General features: G+C 36.4%; 1 protein-coding gene across 6 annotated transcripts in view; it reads right to left on the bottom strand.

The window, feature by feature from the left end:
* The window catches only part of CNKSR2 (connector enhancer of kinase suppressor of Ras 2), a 299,979-nt gene that overhangs the window by 81,197 nt on the left and 198,368 nt on the right, over window positions 1–20,414 (bottom strand). For 4 of the 6 annotated variants that reach the window (XM_058713719.1, XM_058713722.1, XM_058713720.1 and 1 more), the window contains 2 exons: window positions 13,908–13,997; window positions 12,155–12,369 (listed from right to left, as the gene is read on the bottom strand). In XM_058713719.1, coding sequence (XP_058569702.1) covers window positions 12,155–12,369; window positions 13,908–13,997 — 305 coding nt within the window. The remainder of the gene's footprint in view (window positions 1–12,154; window positions 12,370–13,907; window positions 13,998–20,414) is intronic. The other 2 variants (XM_058713721.1, XM_058713723.1) reach the window with 1 other exon arrangement.

Raw genomic sequence — 20,414 nt, 5'->3', positions numbered from 1 at the left:
GGAGGTTTTTTTTTTTTGTATCAGAAAATCTTCCAAAGAGACTACTGGGTAAAAATAAAAATTAAATTTAGAAAGTTTTATAAGTCATTCTATATGATAATAAAATAGTTGAAAAGGTAAATCATACTGTTTCTTCTCTTCCATACTGAACCATCTAGTAGGCCATCTAGTAGGACACAATTTTGAGACTAAGAAAGCAAAACTGTTTTTATCTAACAGAAGGGAAAGAAAGACTTGATGGGATTTTTTTTTAATTCTGTGTTTGCAGCAGGAATCAAATCATCATTATGGTATCAATTTAGATGGCATTTTCCAGAGTCCTCTCTGCAGTGTTACACTCATCTTGTAAGTGAGAAGACTGAGTAAGAGAAAGAAAGCAATTTATGCAAGCTCAGATATGAAAAATTAGATTTCTACAGGGCCTGATGTTTGCTGCCACTTCTCTAGACTGGTTGCCTTAAATGTACCTAGACTAGGTTTGGCTTGTTCTCATCCCACTGGTGAGGACATTTTGGGAGTATGGTTGAAGGAAAGATACTAAGAATATTTGTGTACTATTGCAGTGCCAGATACTGTATCAGATATTTTCCATACATTGTTATCACAGGGAGCCAATGCTTTTAGCCAATTATAAAAACATATATAGGGGAGGACACAAAGGAGTAGAAAACACAGTATCCTTAAAAATATTTTCATAGTAAACAAAGAATTGGATTTCATATGGTTGTTTCTTAGGGTAGTCATCTGATTACAAAATGAGGACAGGATGCAATGCAACTATGTGAAGGAGATTCGCCAAGTGGCTAAGGTAATGTGGTCCAGGTATCAGCCTTGTGGTACTCCTCCTCAGAGTATGCAAAGAGATTCTTTAAGGAACTGTTAGACATATTGTATTAAGTACAAACCCCTTCAGGTAGATTAGACATGTTATCCTAATTACTACTTCTATTAGTCAATTTCTTGATTGAAGATAGATAAATGACAATTTGAAGTTGGATTTTCCAGTATATGCTTTGGAAGATTAAGTCAGTGGGCTATAGGGATGATACCTTCAGAGAGGTGGGCTGTCCCTTGAGTTCATTCCAGATTTATGATAATTTAGAATTTTTCACTTTACCACTGATGTTCATACAGGCTGTCCTTAGACAATTTTCAAAGATTTAACCTGGTAGGCACATACAGTGGCCACAGAAAAGGAAACCTCAGTGTGCTGGCTTCCTCCTGTGCCACCTTAGCAAAGCTGGAAGTATGTCTTTCAGAATTCCCTTCTCTATATGGTTCTAGTTTGGGTTGGCCACAAATACATTTGTGTGAACTTTGGAGAACACAAGTGAGGCAGCAGCCCTTATGCTCTGAAGGTTGGTGTAGGATGTCAGTCACTGCTGTGGCTCACATACATTGTCACTGTTCAGCTGCTTGTTTGTATGCATGAGTCAGCAGCTGAGCCCACAACTTCAGCTCCTTGAAGTGCTGGACTGGGAGCCTGTGAATCTCCATGGTGGAAGGCATCAGCTTTGTTGTTGAAGTTGGAGGCAAGGCTCAAGTTTGTGCTCATGGGTTCTAGTTTATCTTGCTCTCCCTGGCTTCACATCCAGATTTTCTTCATGATCACTGGCTGTGCCGAGGCATCTTAACCAGCTCCTCAAATGAGTAAGATCTAGTCCTTTATTCCATGTCACTTAGTGCTTCTTCCCTGATTTAACCCTAACTGCTACACTCATTAATGTCCAAAGAAAACACACGTTTTAGTCCTAGAAAGCTTTCTGATTTGCTTGACAGGAAGTTAATTCCCTTCCAATGTATACAGATTAATTTCTGTTCCATATGGCATTAAAATAGTTACTATGTACCCAGTGCAGTGAAAAAAACTTTATACACAACATATGATTTAATTGTGAAATAGTCATGTTAGGTAAGTATTATCCTCTTTTTACTGATGAGAAACTGAGGTTCAGAAATGTGTCTAGGTTCATACAGCTGACTTCAAGCTCATGTTATATATGTACAGCATTATTCTTGGCCATCTGAATCTCAGAAAAAACAATTCTCTTCTTTTATCCGGAGGAGGTTAAATACTAGAACCACTCTCTCTTGAGGCCACTCCAAATTTATAATAAAAGGAAATACGAGAAGATAACTTAATCTACTCTTTCTTATAGGAGGAAAGTTTGTATCTAGTTAATTTAAAATTATTTTCACATTAAGAAAAGGAACTGAAACACTGATATATTTCTCAACATGGTTTTGGGTTCAAGCCTATTAGGATCCTGTTCTTGGCTTAGTCTGATATTTGCAGAGATGTTAAAAAACAGATTTAGCAATATCGTTTACAACTGAGATTCTAGGTTGAGTCAGTGACCTTTGGCCCGCTGCCAGTTGCTGCCTGAGCCAAAAGCCAATGAAGAGTCCATGAAGGCTGCAAACAATTTAACACTGTTTTTCAAAAAGTTACCTTCAAGAAACTAGAACGGAACAGTAGTCAACAACTGTGCCTTAAACTTCATTGTCATACCAGGTATGGGCCAAGAGATGCAGACATGTAGTCTGGGATATCGGACAAAGGGCTAGTATCCAAAATCTATAAACAGCTCACCAAACTCCACACCCGAAAAACAAATAATCCAGTGAAGAAATGGGCACAAAGCATGAATAGGCACTTCTCTAAAGAACACATCCAGATGGCCAACAGGCACATGAAAAGATGCTCAACGTCGCTCCTCATCAGGGAAATACAAATCAAAACCACACTCAGATATCACCTCACGCCAGAGTGGCTCAAATGAACAAATCAGGAGACTATAGATGCCAGAGAGGATGTGGAGAAACGGGAACCCTCTTGCACTGTTGGTGGGAATGCAAACTGGTAAAGCCACTCTGGAAAACAGTGTGGAGGTTTCTCCAAAAATTAAAAATAGATCTACCCTATGACCCAGCAATAGCACTGCTAGGAATTTACCCAAGGGATACAGGAGTGCAGGATATAGGGGCTCTTGAACCCCAATGTTTACAGCAGCACTTTCAACAATAGCCAAATTATGGAAAGAGCCAAAATGTCCATCAACTGATGAACGGATAAAGAAATTGTGGTTTATATACACAATGGAATACTACGTGGCAATGAGAAAGAATGAAATATGGCCTTTTGTAGCAACATGGATGGAAATGGAGAGTGTTATGCTAAGTGAAATAAGTCATACAGAGAAAGACAGATACCATATGTTTTCACTCTTATGTGGATCCTGAGAAACTTACCAGAAGACCATGGGGGAGGGGAAGAAAAAAAAAAGGTTAGAGAGAGAGGGAGCCAAAACATAAGATACTCTTAAAAACTGAGAACAAACTTGAGGGTTGATGGGGGTGGGACGGAGGGGAGGGTGGGTGATGGGTATTGAGGAGGGTACCGGTTGGGATGAGCACTGGGTATTGTATGGAAACCAATATGACAATAAATTTCATATTTAAAAACAAAAGAGGAATCTTTGGATGAGATTTGTGTATACACAGCGAATCACTAGGCCTATAGTTTTGTGGAATTGGAGGATGCTAAAACCATCAAGAGGGTAATAGATTTTAGGAGCTGAGTGAAGAAAATAATTTGATATAGATTATGGTCCTTCAACCAGGAGAGGCTTTAAAGAGTTCTAGGGGTAAAATAATTTTACCTGGCATTTTATTAGACTTGACATGTTTGATTAAAGGAGTTATGGTGGTGAAGTAATGTGGGTGAGATGATTATCGGAGCGAAAAAGGCCTACTGCCAACAAAATTTGAGGAAATTTTTCTGTGGCTAGAAAGCTGGATGACATAGGTCTACAACATGAGAGAATGGGGCTTCTTTAACCTCTCTGATCAAGGCAGGTATATCTCCAAACATTGACCTTAACAACAAGTCAGAGACTTCGCCTCAGAATTTAGGTTTTATTTTTCCAAAGGCAACAAGGAATTTGTAATAAGATTCAAATTTAATAAATTTCAACTCAATAATTCCTAATTCATTTGTTTTGTGTCCTGTTTTGCATGATGCCTCACTAATTAAGCCAGATTTGGTGTTGTGCTTCCTGACAGCCATTATCTAACCAGGAATTAGCAGAAGGAAACCTACGTTTGTTCAAACATGAAACCGAAAAGACTGGCTTCCATCTAAAGTAGTGGGTCTTAACAGTTTTTGACTGTGGCCCCCTAAGACAGGCCAACAGACTCGATGGTCCATTTGTCCCCACTTTATGACTGTATAAGTACCATGTGGTCTGGATGATTCATAGTATCATTTTTAGAAAATCGTGTGTAATGTGAATCATATGCTAGAAGGTAAAAGAGCAAGCAACCTAAAGCAAACTAAAACCAAAAGTGATGAAATCTAATGATAGTTTATAATGAAAAGGAAACAGCAACCAAAAACTACAGATAACTTAAAACAAATCCTAATGACATTATCAATATAGCATTCCACCTGAAAATGGCAGGAACCTGAACTGTCTACATTTGTTCATGCTTGTACAATAATAGCTCAATTGCACCCTCAGCTGCATGGATACCAGGCTTCTTGGAGAAACAGTGAGTTAGAATATTCGGCAAACTCTATCAATACATTATTTAAGATTATTTAATTTGTAACTTTTTACAATTATATCGTAGGTTACTAGTAAGCAATATCCAGTCACAAGTGAAAATGAAAGTCTGTGAAATGTGTTATTTGCCCATAAGAATCACTGCATCAAGCCTCAGCCAGTAGGAGCCCTTTGCCAAGGATTGCCTATACTTGAAGAACCACTGCTCTGGTAAAATGGCCCAACAGGAAAGGCTTTTCACAGTCCAGGTTGTTCCTGTGCAGGGCTTTGCTAAAACTACTCTTTAAAAACAATTTTTTTAACGTTTATTCAATTTTGAGAGACAGAGACAGAGCGTGAGTGCGGGAAGGAAAGAGAGAGAGGGAGACACAGCATCTCAAGCAGGCAGCAGGCTCTGAGCTGTCAACACCAAGCCTGATGTGGACCTTGAACCCAGGAGCTGTAAGATCATGACCTGAGCTGAAGTCGGACGCTTAACCGACCAAGCCACCCAGGCGCCCTAAACTACTCTTAATATGACATTAACACTCTATAAATAATCAAGTCATCCATAGGGAATCAAAGAAAACATACAAATGGGAATACACTAATGTTTATAATGCATATCTAACATGTCTGCATGCACCCTGGTGAAGAAAACATCATGTAACACTGTACTATGGCTGCTGTCCAAGTGAGTAAAGTAAAAATGCAAAGAAAGTGGTTGTTATAAACAACTGTTAGGTCAGAGATGGCTTTTTAGCCACCAAAATTTATTTCAGTTTCATTGATCCTGAAACAATGCAGCCAAGTAAGGTAGTGATTAGATAAACTAACCTTTATGAATACAGATAAATTTCATTATAAATGTTTATATCTTGACAATATAGCATAGTTTGCATCATTGTGATAATAGGTCTGTCTTCTCTAAAAGATGGTAAGACACTTATGAGTAGAAATGGCGTTATTCACCTAAAAATGTGAATTTTGGAGCCACACTACTTGAACTCATCTTAAGTCTGCTACTTTCTAGCTGTGTGACTGTAAGTAAGGTAAACTCTGTGTTTCAGTTCTGCAAAATAGATATAAAAATAGTAGCAACCTCACAAGGTCAATTTGAGGATTCAATGAGATAATGTGTATAAATTCTTAAGATAGGAACTGAGAAAGCAATCAATAAATGTTAGCCCTCATAATAGCAGCAGTTGCAATATTATTATTAGTTAATACATATTCTACAGTATTTACATTGAGCTTTACACATGGTTGATACTACTAGAATTGCTGTAGAGTTTCTGCTAAATTACGTTATTTATTTTTTTTGAGGGGCAATATAGAATGGTAAGAGGCACAGTACTAATGTTCAAATTCCAGCTGTACCACTTGCTATTTATTTAATCCATGTGCCTCAGTTTCCTAATCTGTAAAATGAGAATAACACCAGCACCTTCCTCATAAGGCTGTTATGAAGATTAAATAAGTTAAGATTTATAAACTACTTAGAATAGTGTCTGTTTCATAATGTTAAGTTAAAAAAAGTCTTTTGACAGTTCTCCACCTCCTTCCTCCAGGAGTTCCACCAAAAATACCTTCACAAGTTGAAGAGGATGGATAAAAGTAATTATCAGAAGTAAAACAACAAATGAAAGTTTGCTGTTATATCCTAAGACAAACCATATAAATGTTGGAATGTTATGAAGAGATTATCCAGATTTTTGAACACCTACTCTAAATCTATTTTAAATTAATCAGTTTATGAAAGTATACCTGCACGTTGTCTGGATCCATAATCAAATTTTACTTGTTCTGGCATGTCAACATGTAGATTTAAAATAAATTATTATTTTGTTTATGGATTTAGTACAGCAGCGTTAATGTGAGAACAAGTTGTCATATGGATATCTTATTAAGGAAAAAAAAGACCTGAATCTAATCATTCTTTATCTAAAGGGTTTTATCACTACATTTCAATTTCTCTCTCTCTCTCTCTCTCTCTCCCTCTCCCACTCCCTGTCTCTGTCCCTCTGTCTCTGTCTCTGTCTCTGTCTCTGTCTCTGTCTCTCTCTCTCTCTCTCTCTCTCACACACACACACACACACACACACACACACACACACACCCACTGCTGTCTGGCTTTTCTTCCTGTGCTCTCAAGATCAGATGAGGGCTTTGGTAGCTAACAACTCCCACATTTTCAGACAGAGAATCAGTGAGTAGGTAAAATAAAATTACACTCTTTTCAAAAATACTGTAACATGCTTGGCAGAAAGGTATATTGCGACCTCCATAATAAGATGGTAGTGATGAATAAGAAGCAAGAACCAAAGCAGAATTTAGTAATGTGGACTAGATAAACATGACAGAGGATATTCAGAGTCCTAGGACTCTCCCCTGGCACACGGGACACTGAGCCTATGGTAATAAGTTCCTGGGAATTCCCATTATGCATACATTCCAACTGAAGGCCTGTTTGTGCTGAGCAGGGCTGGCCTAGGACATGGAGGTAGCTGTTTGCAGGCTGAGGACAACAATGGAGATATCCTGAGACAGGCAATGAAGTTATTGTCACATTTAATCATTCATTCATTTATTCATCACATGCTTACTGAGCATTTATAAGTTACTATACCTATATTAGGTGTTGAAATATAATGCTGAACAAAATGGGAAAGCTATCCTTTTCTGTCATGCATGTGGACATTTCCTCCCTACTATGTACAAGGGAGAAAGACACTTGGCAGACAATCACATAACTAGGCATATACTTACAAATCATAAAAAAGGTTTTGAAGAAAATATAGAGAGTGCTAAGAGATTATAATAGAAGAAGCTGATTTAGTTTAGGGTAGTAGTAATCGTGCAAAGCCTCTCTGTAATTTCACATTTAGATAGAAGTCAGCTGGGGGGGGGGGAAAAGGGGTAAAAACAGTTTCAGTATAGGGCACAGCATGTCAAAAAGTGGATGATCAGGGTGGTTAGAGCATAGTGAGTGATTTCCTTTTAAGTAAGTTTAAGAAAAATATATAAACTGGGATAACAAATATATGGAATTAATAAAAGTCTGTGTATTTTACAATACCACAGATGTCTCAATCTTCTCTATTATGAAATAAACATTTCTGCTATAATTGCAAAGCGCAATGAGTCAAACAGTAAAACCAAACTGTATTTGCCTTGTTTTGTGTATTTTTATTGAGCTGCCTTCCAAAACAGACCACTGGGGATTTTAATCTTGTTCTTCTTAGAGGGAACCCCGTCTTCCCTCTCTGCCACACACACACACACACACACACACACACACACACACACACCATTCTTTTCTTAAATTGTTTAAAGGGTATTTAAAATTGATATAATCCTGCCATTAAATTCAATAAAATTTTCTCTAAATTTGAATCCAGAGCACAGGGAGTTCTATATTACAACAGAGATCGTAGTCTATGAAACTCAGTACTCAGGTTTCATAGTCCGCTTCCACTTCAGCCCCATTCCATTCAAAATGGCTGTGCTATCCAAATGAATAACTGTAAGAATGAAGATCAGTGGTTCATCATGAAGGTGATGAAATACTGATATTGATCTTCTGTTTTAGGACAATTTAACATAAGGAAAAATACTTTAATTTTTAAATAGGTGTGTATAAACAAAAACAACCAAGTATTCCTGCGAAATATAAAAAGCAATCATTTAAGTGTATGTTGTTTTGTCTCCAAGGTCCAGGCAATTTTAATTACAATCCTCCACAGTCTCAGCAATAGATCATGCCAAATAACTACTTGTGCTTTATAACAGCAGTGCCTCTGTATGTTTTTTCTGAAGTTAATAAAAAATAGGAACACAGAGCAAAAGAGAAATCTGAGTACACATCAATCCAGGTACTGAAAATGTTATCAAAATCAACATATGAAGGCACATGTTTCTTAAACTTTTTGAAAATTCATTCAATTAGTTGTTAAAGCATAAATTCATTTGTGTAAGGAATCCTACCATGCACAGAGAAGCAGGGTAGAGTGTGCAAAGATCACTGGAGTAGGTGATCTGGGTTCCAGTCCTTACGCTCACACTTTTTGCAACACAGTTTTGGGTAAATCATATAATCCTTCTGAGTTTGAGTTTTGTCATTTACAAATGCGGTTGTTATGAGATTTGAAAGACAATAAATGTGGAAGCTCCCTTGATAACTGTCCTCAAGGGAACTCAGAGCCTAGTGAAAGCCTCACTAATAAATGTTTTCTCCTTTGAACGTTGGTTATAGGCATTTGAACATTGGTTAGGCATACATTTTGGGGCTAGCAATTATTTTAAAACAAGGAATAGAGTTAGAAAGTGTCAATACTTCTACTACGGGATTAGTGGGTCAGTGTTACAATGCAGGACTCCCCTGCTCCCCACCCCCCTGACATAATTAACAATATTCCTTACATGCTATCCCTCTGTCAAAAGTTAGTTGGGATAAATATCACCTGTCTTGGAAATACCTTCTTACAGACTCAGGTCACATAATAAAAGTAGGAGGCAAAAAGGAGACTGATTTCTTTCTTGGAATAATCTTCTACAAGTGAAGTTACTAGACCTAGCTCTTGATAACATGTAACTAAATAATGCCCTTCAGAAAAGTGGTAACAGTTTATACTCCTTTACAATACTCAATACTCAGGGATATTCCTGATTACCAGTTTGATTCACTTTTTACTATATTCCATAAGGTAAAACCACAATCCACAACATTCATCTATTTTCTTCCCTCACAGTATACTACTGTCCAGATGTGCATGACAGGATGGCACAGGCAGAGTGTTTAAATGTGCCTTCAATGGCTTACTGCTGCTTTTAGGATAAATCCAACCTCTTCAATAGTTTACATGCTCAGGGTGAAGTGGCCTCTTCTTCCTTTTTGAGTCTCATCTCTCACTACCAACTTCCTTCTTGAATAGATCAGCTGTCTCTCATGTTTAGGATTTTTGATTAGAGCACTAGATTCTAGAGGGAGCCTGGTGTTCAGACAGCATTTCTGACAGTGAGAGCGGAAGTGGTCCCCTTCATGCAGCTAAGATTCAGACTGACTACGAATGGTTGTGGCAAATATAATCATTTGATTTGTCAGTCACTTAGGGGAGCAGGTTTTGAGACAGGCACTATTCTCTTAGAGGGGAAGACGCTTGGAGAGGGTACAGAATGAATACCTAGGAGTGCTAACTGCTCTCCTACTTCAACCCAAATGAATGAAGATATTTTTCTACACTCTAGTTTTATGAGAGAGCTATAGAATAAGTAAGAAGATGATTTAAAAGATTTGCTGAGAAAAGTAATTCAAGTATAAATGATTAAATCTTTCACACTTTATATACTTAGATGGTATACCTTTTACCATGTGACAGATTAAAAATTTTTAATATTCTGATCACCAAGAAGAGTTGTTGAAATTACTTAAAAACTTGTAATCCATGTTATTTATTTATTTATTTATTTATTTATTTATTTATTTATTTATTTTTTAATATATGAAATTTACTGTCAAATTGGTTTCCATACAACACCCAGTGCTCATCCCAAAAGGTGCCCTCCTCAATACCCATCACCCACCCTGCCCTCCCTCCCACCCCCCATCAACCCTCAGTTTGTTCTCAGTTTTTAACAGTCTCTTATGCTTTGGCTCTCTCCCACTCTAACCTCTTTTTTTTTTTTTTTCCCTTCCCCTCCCCCATGGGTTTCTGTTACGTTTCTCAGGATCCACATAAGAGTGAAACCATATGGTATCTGTCTTTTTTAAGGGCTCCTAGTAAGAAGCTACAGTTACATTGGCACAACAAATTCCGTTTTAATGAAAATGGCATACAATGGGTTGATTTTGTTAACTGAATGTTCTGGCTAACAAGATTCTCAGTCTCCACACTGCTACTGTCCTACTTTCTCATCATCCACCTAGCCTGGGTATAATGGCTTTGACTTTGGCCTCCTACCTCTTCATTAGTGCTATGCAACAGAGGGATCCAACAAGCCAGTCTCATCATTTCAGTCCCCAGTTCAAAATTCTTCAATAATTTTTTTTTCACTGCAAGAAAGAGCCTCAGTACTTTATCTTGAAATTCCTGATCTAAGTCCTGCCTACCTCTCTAGGCCCATCTACTGCCCCCTCCTCATGTGCTTTCCCTCTGTTTTTAGTGAACTGGTAATTCTGAGCATCATGAAGTCCCTGGAACATACCATATTCTCACACAAGAGAATGTGGTGCACCTCCATATACTTCTCCCCATAGTACTGCTACTTATCTTTCACTCTTCACACAAACACTCCCCATTCTAAATCTTTTCTCACTGTCCCAGAAAGCTAAGGCTGCCCCCCTCCCCTAACCCTCCTACACTTCTTGTACCCACCCATTACAACAATCAATTTACATCAGAACTCTTGGTGTTTCTTTCTCTCCATGTAATAATGCGCTATCTATGTGTTCTCAGTTTTGCCTTGAGCGCCATGCTCCAAGACTAATAGGTAAGAGATGCTCATTTTTATTTTTTTAGTTTTTGAAAATTTTAAATGTTTATTTTTGAGAGAGAGAGACAGAGAGAGAGCATGAGCAGGGGAGGGTCAGAGAGAGAGGGAGACACAGGATCCTGAGCAACCTATGTATGAGCAGCCTATGTATGAGCTGTCAGCACAGAGCCTGACACGGGGCTCAAACCCACGAACCATGAGATCACAACCTGAGCTGAAGTTGGACTCAACTGACTGAGCCACCCAGGTGCCCCAAGAGATGCTCATTAAAAAATTTTTTTTTAACATTTATTTATTTTTGAGGGACAGAGAGAGACAGAGCACAAGCAGGGGAGGGGCAGAGAGAGAGAGGGAGACACAGAATCGGAAGCAGGCTCCAGGCTCTGAGCTGTCAGCACAGAACCCGATGTGGGGCACGAACCCACGAAATGCAAGATCATGACCTGAGCTGAAGTCGATGCTTTAACCGACTGAGCCACCCAGGCATCCCGTGATGCTCATTTTTAAATTAAATCATGAATATATATATATATTTTTTTAATTATTTTTTTTATTTTTTAATGTTTTTTATTTATTTTTGAGACAGAGAGAGACAGAGCATGAACGGGGGAGGGGCAGAGAGAGAGGGAGACACAGAATCGGAAGCAGGCTCCAGGCTCTGAGCCATCAGCCCAGAGCCCGACGCGGGGCTCGAACTCATGGACCGCGAGATCGTGACCTGAGCCGAAGTCGGACACTTAACCGACTGAGCCACCCAGGCGCCCCAGAAATCATGAATATATTAAAAATCCTATCTTTAATTTGAACTTGATAGCCATCCATTTACTATTTATTATTTTAGGTGATTAATCAACTAATTAATTATAATTCTCCTTCACTTTGAGCCTATGATTATATTAAAAAATTGAACCTGGTACAACATATGAACTCACCGAACAGATGAACTAAAGAACAAATCAAGCCATCAAGGTTTTTTAAAAATTTTCTAAACTTAGGATCTTTTGTGGAAATCTGGCAATGAGATAAAGACACAATATCTGGAATTTACCCCCAAAGAGTCATTTGCCAGGCTCCCAATAAAAGCTGTAGCACAGCGTCTTTGAAATTTTACTTACGTGGTATAGTGTGGTCTCTGGCACAGGCGTGCCCATGATGTCCTGTCTCAGTGCATCCATTTGCAAACTAGGTAGCAGTGAATAGTGAGTCGGGCTATTACTCTTATCACTCTTCTTTTTAGACTTCTTCCCTGTGTCCTTCTTGCTGTTTCTCTGAAACATGTATTCTTCTTGAGCAATTTTTTCATTGCTCATATATCGGAGTAGAGAGTTTTCTATATAAAAACAGATAAATACACCAATATAAATATGCAAATATTCCAAATTTACCATTCTCTCCTAATTGTGCTATTAGATGTCATTTCAGAAATGTAACTGGATTATTTATAAAATACCTACGTAGTGAGAATATAGAGAACCTTAATTATTTGGGATCATAGGGCAATCAGAAATAGCCTATAGATTATTTCTCCAGATTTTATCTCTGGACCAACTATATGAGAATCACTGAAGCTTGAATCAGTAGTTCTGGGTGTGTGGCTCATACAATTTTTAACAAGTTCCCCCAGTGGGATTCTGCTAAAATTGATGACAAACACTGACTTCTAACTGACTAGGTAGCATTTTTGGACAACTTAAGGCCCACATTCTGAATCAGGAAACTCAGTTCATAAGATCTATGCTTACACTGATAGCCAGCACTTAGAACTTCATAAGGCATTTTATTTTCCCCCCAAGATAGCACTATCATATGAACTCCCAAAACAGTGACTCAGAAATGGCGTATGATAAGCGTTTCTCTTTTTATTTTTTCTTGATTAATTCTATAAAACAAATGAAGTTAGAAACTAAAGTTTGGAAAATGGAATGAATACATAGATGTAAAGGAATCTGTCAATGTTCCTGTATTCACTAACATTTCTGAAACGCTCACTCCGTGAAACCAGTGTTGAATAGACTAATAAAGCAAATATTCGTGCTTGGTTATCCCTGTATGGCAAATTCTGTACAGTGGCTAGAAATAACAGGCAAATGGGTTCAATATTTATGAAGGAAGCTTAGTGAGCTGAGGTTCTATGAATACTTTTTTGTTTTGTTTTATTTTTTATCTACAACTTTATGACTCTCTATTTTTGAAAGCAGAAGTAGCCTACCATATCCACAGTTGGTCAAATCCCACTTAGTAGTGAGACTTTCAGTGGCTCTCTTTACGGCTCACCTCAATAGCAGGACAAATGAACATAAAAACTTACTTTTGGTAGATACTTCAAGTGTAGCCCACCCCCAAGTAAGAAGATAACCCTGAACAGCAAACAGAAGAGAAAAAAAAGCAAAGCATTTTTTTTCTATTTCTATATGGTTTTCATTAGAGTCACTGGCCCAGTTTCCATTAGCTTTACTCATGTATGTCAATGCTCATTTTAAGATTTTACTAATACAAAAGTAATGAGTTTGCATTGCGGACCAATGGGGACTGATTACAATCTCTTCCTATTCACTGAACTTAACTCTTTTATGCAGTTTCACACTTCTGACCTTGTTTTCCAAATAGTAACTTTCAAATAACAATCAGATATTTATTTTTTAACAGTGTTCTTATCTACCCTGAATCCCTTAAGAGACATTCAGAGAAGATATCTATTTAATACCATATCAAGATAGTCAAATGCTGGTCTGAGTTGGTTTGGGTGTATCATAAAGTCAATGACAGAATGAAGTTTTCCACTGAAGCCATAACATCCTATTTAAAGAACATTTAAATTTGCTTTTTGTTCCAACAACCCAGCCTACACTGAAATTCTAGAACACTTACCTCTTCTACTATCTCTCTTCATCTTATTTGGATCTTCATAGTCCCCCACCCAATTATATTCCACTGGCATAGATATAGGTCGTAGCTTGCCTAAACACAGAGAACAAAATTCACATCACATTGTTTTTCTTCCCCATGTCCGCTCAAACTTAACACTGATTTTTAGCTACAGTCTGCAAAACACACTCACCCATATGCAACGTTATGGTTGGCATTTGTGTAGATGAAAAATGTGTGTTTTGAGCCAGAAGGTGAAACTGCCTGTAGTAATTGGCCAGATGATAATGCAATCTTAAGGCATTCTTTTATAAATAATTAAGAATAGCCTAGGTTTACTTTCTTAGGAGCCCTTGACTTTAAGTGCATGGTCCTTTACAAAGAGTATCATTATTTTAGAGATTTTACTTCATCTTCTGTCTTGTTCTCCAATGCCCAAGTGCCTACATCTTGATAGCCAATCTCCAAGATACTAGCCCCTTGCGTTTAACCTGCCTGCAAGGACATTAATCCACTGTTTCATGTTGAAACACTACAATGCTAACTTCCCATCTTGTCTGCCCCCCAACTCCTGTCACAATACATTCTGGATATACCACCATGCTTCAGCAATATGGTTAGATTCCCTTTTATGACCTATAGCTGGCTCTCTCCCCAAGCATCTCTTTTGCTATTGTGAACAAGTCTAGTTTCCAGATCCAAGTAATCACTGCTTTGGCCTATTCTGCTTCCCCTCTAGGTCTATATTCTTACTAAACAGCATTTTACTTTAAGCAAGCAGAACTCATGGCACAGACTTCAAGGATAACTTTTTGGTGAGGCTTCAGTGTATTATTTTTGACCAACTTGAAATTCCTGAAGCACAAAAGGGCCAAAGAAAATCATACAAAACTTTAAAAAGGATACCGAGCACAATGCCTGGCATAAAATAATTGCTAAATACACTTTAAATGAAAAGCAAAGACACACACAGGACTGGATCATAACAATGATTTTGATGATTATGACAACAGTACTAAGTCATATATCAATACTAAGGTGCTTTTATAAGTATTAAATTGTTTAATCCTCATACTTATGAGAAATATATTATCCTTACCCTCATTTTACCAGATGAAGAAATTGAGACAGGTTATGTAACTGGTCCAAGGACACACAGTTGGGAAGTATGTAGTACCAGGGTTGAAACTTGTGCCATGATTCTTGGGGACTTCAATATTCACCCTCCAATACTCTGGTCACTGAGTTTCTCGAGGTTCTCTCCTTCTCCCTTTCCTGTAGTCATATGCTTAATCCTGTCCTCTCCCAAGGCTGTAATCCCTTCAAGTATCCCACTTTTCACTACCACCTTCTGTATTTCTAGTGCATCCCTACAGCACTCCAAGTCCAAATATCCTCCCCCTTAGTCTACTGATCTTCTCACCTTGCGACACCTCTGGGTCACTGTATATCCTCTTCATTTCCCTCCTTGCCCACCTAAATTTCTTGATCAATTACTATGATCAGTCTATGTACTTAAAAAAATTCCATTAGGAGACTTCTAATTCTGTTCCTACAGAAAATGTAACTTTATGGATTTATATTATGTACAATGAATGATAGAGTTTACGTAGTATATTTTGCTAAGCTCCTGGAAAATCTGAAAATGAACTAGATATGATAAAATTATAAATGAGCCAAAAAAATGTAGTGTTTATTTAATGGCTTCTTTTCAAAGTATGCAAATGAATTTATAGACAGTCATCTAAGATTCCAAAATTCTCATGGAGTAGCTTAGGGAGAGCTGATGCAGGTCAATATATTCTGTCCTTCCAGCGTGGTGTAAAGGTTTTAGGAAAGGTCTCCTTTGTCATGTCTATTCAACTGCTTGGCATATTCAGTTATCCAGATTTTCAATGTTCTGAATTCTGTGTTTTCAAAACTACAACTTATTTCTTCAGAATTTGGTTTTTAAAATAAACTCAATTTCATCATGTGCACTGAAACTGAAGCAATTAACAGGTCTAACACTGTTTCTACATGTCACCAAGAAAATCTTTCAGAATGTGAATAATGCAATAAATAAGCAGTTGTTTTATGTGCTCTATATCTTATTTGAAAGTAGTTTGATACTTTTCAAAGAATTGATTGGTTGTTTAAAGTCAAATATATATGTACAAAAACAAGAAGAAACATACTTCACACACAGAATATGAAATACATAATTGTATTTGTTGTATTTTGGGTCATCTTCTGAGATTCTCAATACGCTAAGTCATTGAGGTATGTAATTAAACCTTTGATATGTCTGGTTCTATTATTAACCACAGGAGAAATTTTGCAGAAGATTAAACACTTTTTGGTGATTTTTAAATAGAAGTATACTATATATTGCTAACATAAAATTGAGAAAAAGGTATTGAATTAAATAAAAAACATCAAAATTTTAATTAAAATGTACTTTTGTAAGACATCAGGCTTTTGCTTTTACTGATTATAAAGCTATGAATTTAGCAATGCAAGTAAAAATAACCATTTTTTAGAAGTATTAGTTAATAATTAAGAAATCATATTCTTATAACTATTGCTCCTTTTATAATTTTTTTTATTGTGCTGCAGTATTGAAACAGACTTAATAAGAGAATGAAGTAACATTCTTACATAAACATCAGTCCTTGGCAAATTGAAAAAGAGACAATAGCTTAAATTATTTCTAATTCCAAATACAGAGATCTTTGAGTGCAGCTTAGAAATGTTTGCTACTGCATGTATAGCAGTATTTTAATTTCACAAGACAGCAAAGTTCAAATGGAAAAAGAACTTTACGGCTTGTTGCTGTAGTACTACTGGCTAAAAATAAAAGAGTACTATAAACATCATTGTTAGATTTAAATCAAATGTACACTATTATTAATATATGCAAAGTATTTTTAGGTTTGTATGGTTTGTAAAGGCTTATTAAACACATTTGACTCATTCTTTATGTAACTGTACATAAATTAATAATATCTCTAAAAATAATCTGAAAAATTTTAAGACATCTCTTTAGGTAATGACACTTACATTTACTAATTAATGATGAAAATTAATAATTATAGCCAAGAACATAGTAAAAAAAAAGAGCCCATCTAAGAATTTTGCTGACCACTTCCTCATAATTTTTTTACTCCTCTAAGCATAAAACATTTATTAACTGTAGAGTACATTTGATACCCTATCATAAGCCTTGTGATATCTCTGTGCTAGTGTCACACAGTTAAACTACTTTGTTACTTGGCTTTCATATCTATTGCACATCTGGACCTTTTTAACTTGGATTTACAGACAGGTGAGAATTGTGCACTGTGTATCTGTATTCTAATAAATGTAGTAGAGTTGAAAAGTCATTATTTTTGGATTTTGTTTGAATTTTATTCTGAAATTAAAGGTAAGTAGTCTTTTTTATTATTAACTATATTTAGCTGTAATTAAACACAAATAGAACACTAAATATAATTTTAAGAACACTGACAAGGATGAAGTACTTTATAATGATCTAAAGTACTTGTTTTAAAATGGAATTGCTATGTTTTAATACTACTGTACAGAATTGCTTGAAAATAAACTAACTTCTTCCTTAGATAATAAAGCATATTTGGTGCTGTTGCAAATGCCACAATGCCCTTTGGCAGAGCTAACTGCCCACTGTCCTGGGCTCCTTCCTAGTGCTTTTGGTATATTTGTATTATTATATATTATTAAACTGTATTATATATATCTGTCTGTTAGAGGTTTTTCTACTTTTTTTGCAGAAACTAGGTCTTAGGTATCTTTGTTATAAGTGCTCCTGGCAATTACTTTGACCCAGAGCAGGTATTTTGAATGCTTGAATGGAAGGATACTAGACATTATGGGTATTCCAAATTACTGAACTGTTCACTGGATCCTAGTCTCTCTTATTTACTCAAAGGTATCTCTTGAACAATGTTCGTTTCTTTCTCCTGCAGCATCAATTTTTCCCTTTCTACCCAATGATTCCAATTAGCAAAGAAACATGCTGTAATTCTCCAATTTTGAAAAACCAAAATGCCACCTCTCTTCACCCACAAACTACCACTCTACCACCTCATTTCTCTGTTCCCCTTTACAGAAAAAAAACTCCTAAAAGCCTTGTTTATATTTTCAGTCTCTAATTCCTCTCCTTCTTTCTTCCGTAGCTTTATTAAGGTATGACTGACAAATAAAAATGTTATATATTAAGGCCATACATACAAAATGATTTTTAAGGTGTGCAACGTGATTATATAATATACATATATGATATGAAATGATGACCAAAATCTAGGTAACACATTCTTCACCTCACATGGTTACCATTTATATGTGTAGTATATGTGTGGTGAGAACACGTGAGGACTACTCTCAAATTTCAACTTTAAAATGGAAAACAGTATTGAGGTTCCTCAAAAAAAAACACAGAACTATCTTGTGATCCAGCAACCCTACTTCTGGGAATATATTCAAAGGAAATGAAATTAGTATCTTGAAGAAATATATCAACTCCCATATTCATTGTAGCATTATTCATAATAGCTAAGATATGGAAACAATCTAAGTGTCCATTAATGGATGAATGGATACAGAAAATGTGGTATATGTATTCAACAGGGTATCATTCAGCCATACAAAAGATGGAAATCTTCAATCTGTGATAACATGAATGAATCCAAAGGACATTATGCTAAGTGAAATAAGCCAGACACAGAAAGACAAATAGTGTAGGATCTCACTTTTATGTGGAATTTCCTCCTCTGTCTTTCTTGAATTTACTCTGATTAGGCTCTTGCCCCCCAAACTATACCAAAACTGCTATTTTGTCAAGGTCACTAGCACCTTCATGTTGCAAAATCCAGTAGACAATTCTTAGGACCCTTGACTTTTCTGATCTATCTTAGGTTTAACACAGAGGACTACTCCCTTCTTTGTAAAATTATCTTCATATGGCACCCAGGACTCTGTCCTCCTCTGGTGTTCCTTTCCTCTTGCTAAAAATTCACACCCACACCCTTCAGAGCTAAGCAAAAATGTTATTTCTTCAGGGATACTCTCCTTGACTTTACTATTGGTTGGGTTTCTTTGTATTTGTTCTCATTTTCTGTTGTAGTTTTTCTTCATAGCATGCCATTTATAGTCCAATAAGTATTTATTAAATCAGTTGCTTGAATTCTGCCCCTATTCTAGAATGTAAATTTCATAAGGAAAATTTCTCTGTTGTTTACTGTGGTATCTGCAGCCCATAGGACAGTGCCTTAAACATAGTAACTGTTCAATATTTACTGACTGATAACTTGTTAAAAGGGAAATGGGACATTCCGCACACACTGGACTGAAAAGGGTGGGAGCTGTATCATCAATTTTTATTTTCATAGTTCCCTTCTCTTCTCTCTTTGTCAACTTTCCATTCCCCTCCATCATTTTTCCTTCCTTTTCCCTTCCTCCCTCCCTTGCTTCCTTCTAACCAGGGATGTCAACCTGACCAACCTCCTTCATTTTTAACATATTAAACCTTAGAGAGCTGTTTGGTAATCACGTCAGAACTAGAGAAGTCCTGCCTCTGGATATGTAGAAGCATTCCCATTTTAGGCTGCCCATCTTGTCTGTTGAAATACTATTGAATTGCTGCCTTTTTCAATTGTATTTATCCCCCCATCTTTTAAATTATCTCTTCAAACATGCTACAATCATTAAATTTCAGGGTGATAAATAGCACCTTAGAAGCAATCTTCTCTCTAACAGTTACCAAAGAGTTTAAGAAAAGACTAAACAGAAATTTCTCCTTAAGTCTGACATACCCTTTAACACTCACAAAAAAAGTTTTCTCTAGAGTCTAAGGAGAAAAAATATATATACATACATACACACATAAACACATCTGTTTTGACTATTTTAGCCAATATTTTGATGAGAATGAGAGTAGTAAGGAATGTTAAGCTACAAGCATGCCACATACACCCATCAAACTCCCTACATACCAGACAGAAAAATTACTTTCAGATGGTTGACTGCATTTCTATGAAAACATCCCGAGGTAATTTAAGGTAGACAATCACACATTTAAAGAGGAATAAAAGGAATTGAATGGAAAGTCAGTAATTTTTTTTAAGAATAAAGGCAATATATCTGGATCTAATAAAATAAGTAAAAACAGGCACTTTGATCTTTAGGGCCATATGTTTTAAGTTTCATTTTTGGATAAAAGAGCTTGAGAAAAAGTTGGATTGTAAACATTGCAATGTGATGATTTAAGTATTGGCTTTAAAGCCTTCTAACAATCTAAATCAAATAAAACCCAATTATTAACTTCAAGCCTTTTCAGTTTCATTAATGGAGGACAAAAACAATTAAAATCTCATTTCAAAGAATAAGCTACATCTTATTTGTAAATTTTCCTATTGCTTTCTAAAAGTGATCTAGGCTTTAAATGGGGATTAACATAAAAACTATTGAAGGAGAAAATTGTGAAGTGTTTCAAAAATTATATGGAACTTTTAA

Source organism: Neofelis nebulosa, chromosome X (genome assembly GCF_028018385.1).
Source record: "Neofelis nebulosa isolate mNeoNeb1 chromosome X, mNeoNeb1.pri, whole genome shotgun sequence".
NCBI lineage: Eukaryota > Metazoa > Chordata > Mammalia > Carnivora > Felidae > Neofelis > Neofelis nebulosa.
This window is presented reverse-complemented; position numbering and strand designations above follow the sequence as displayed.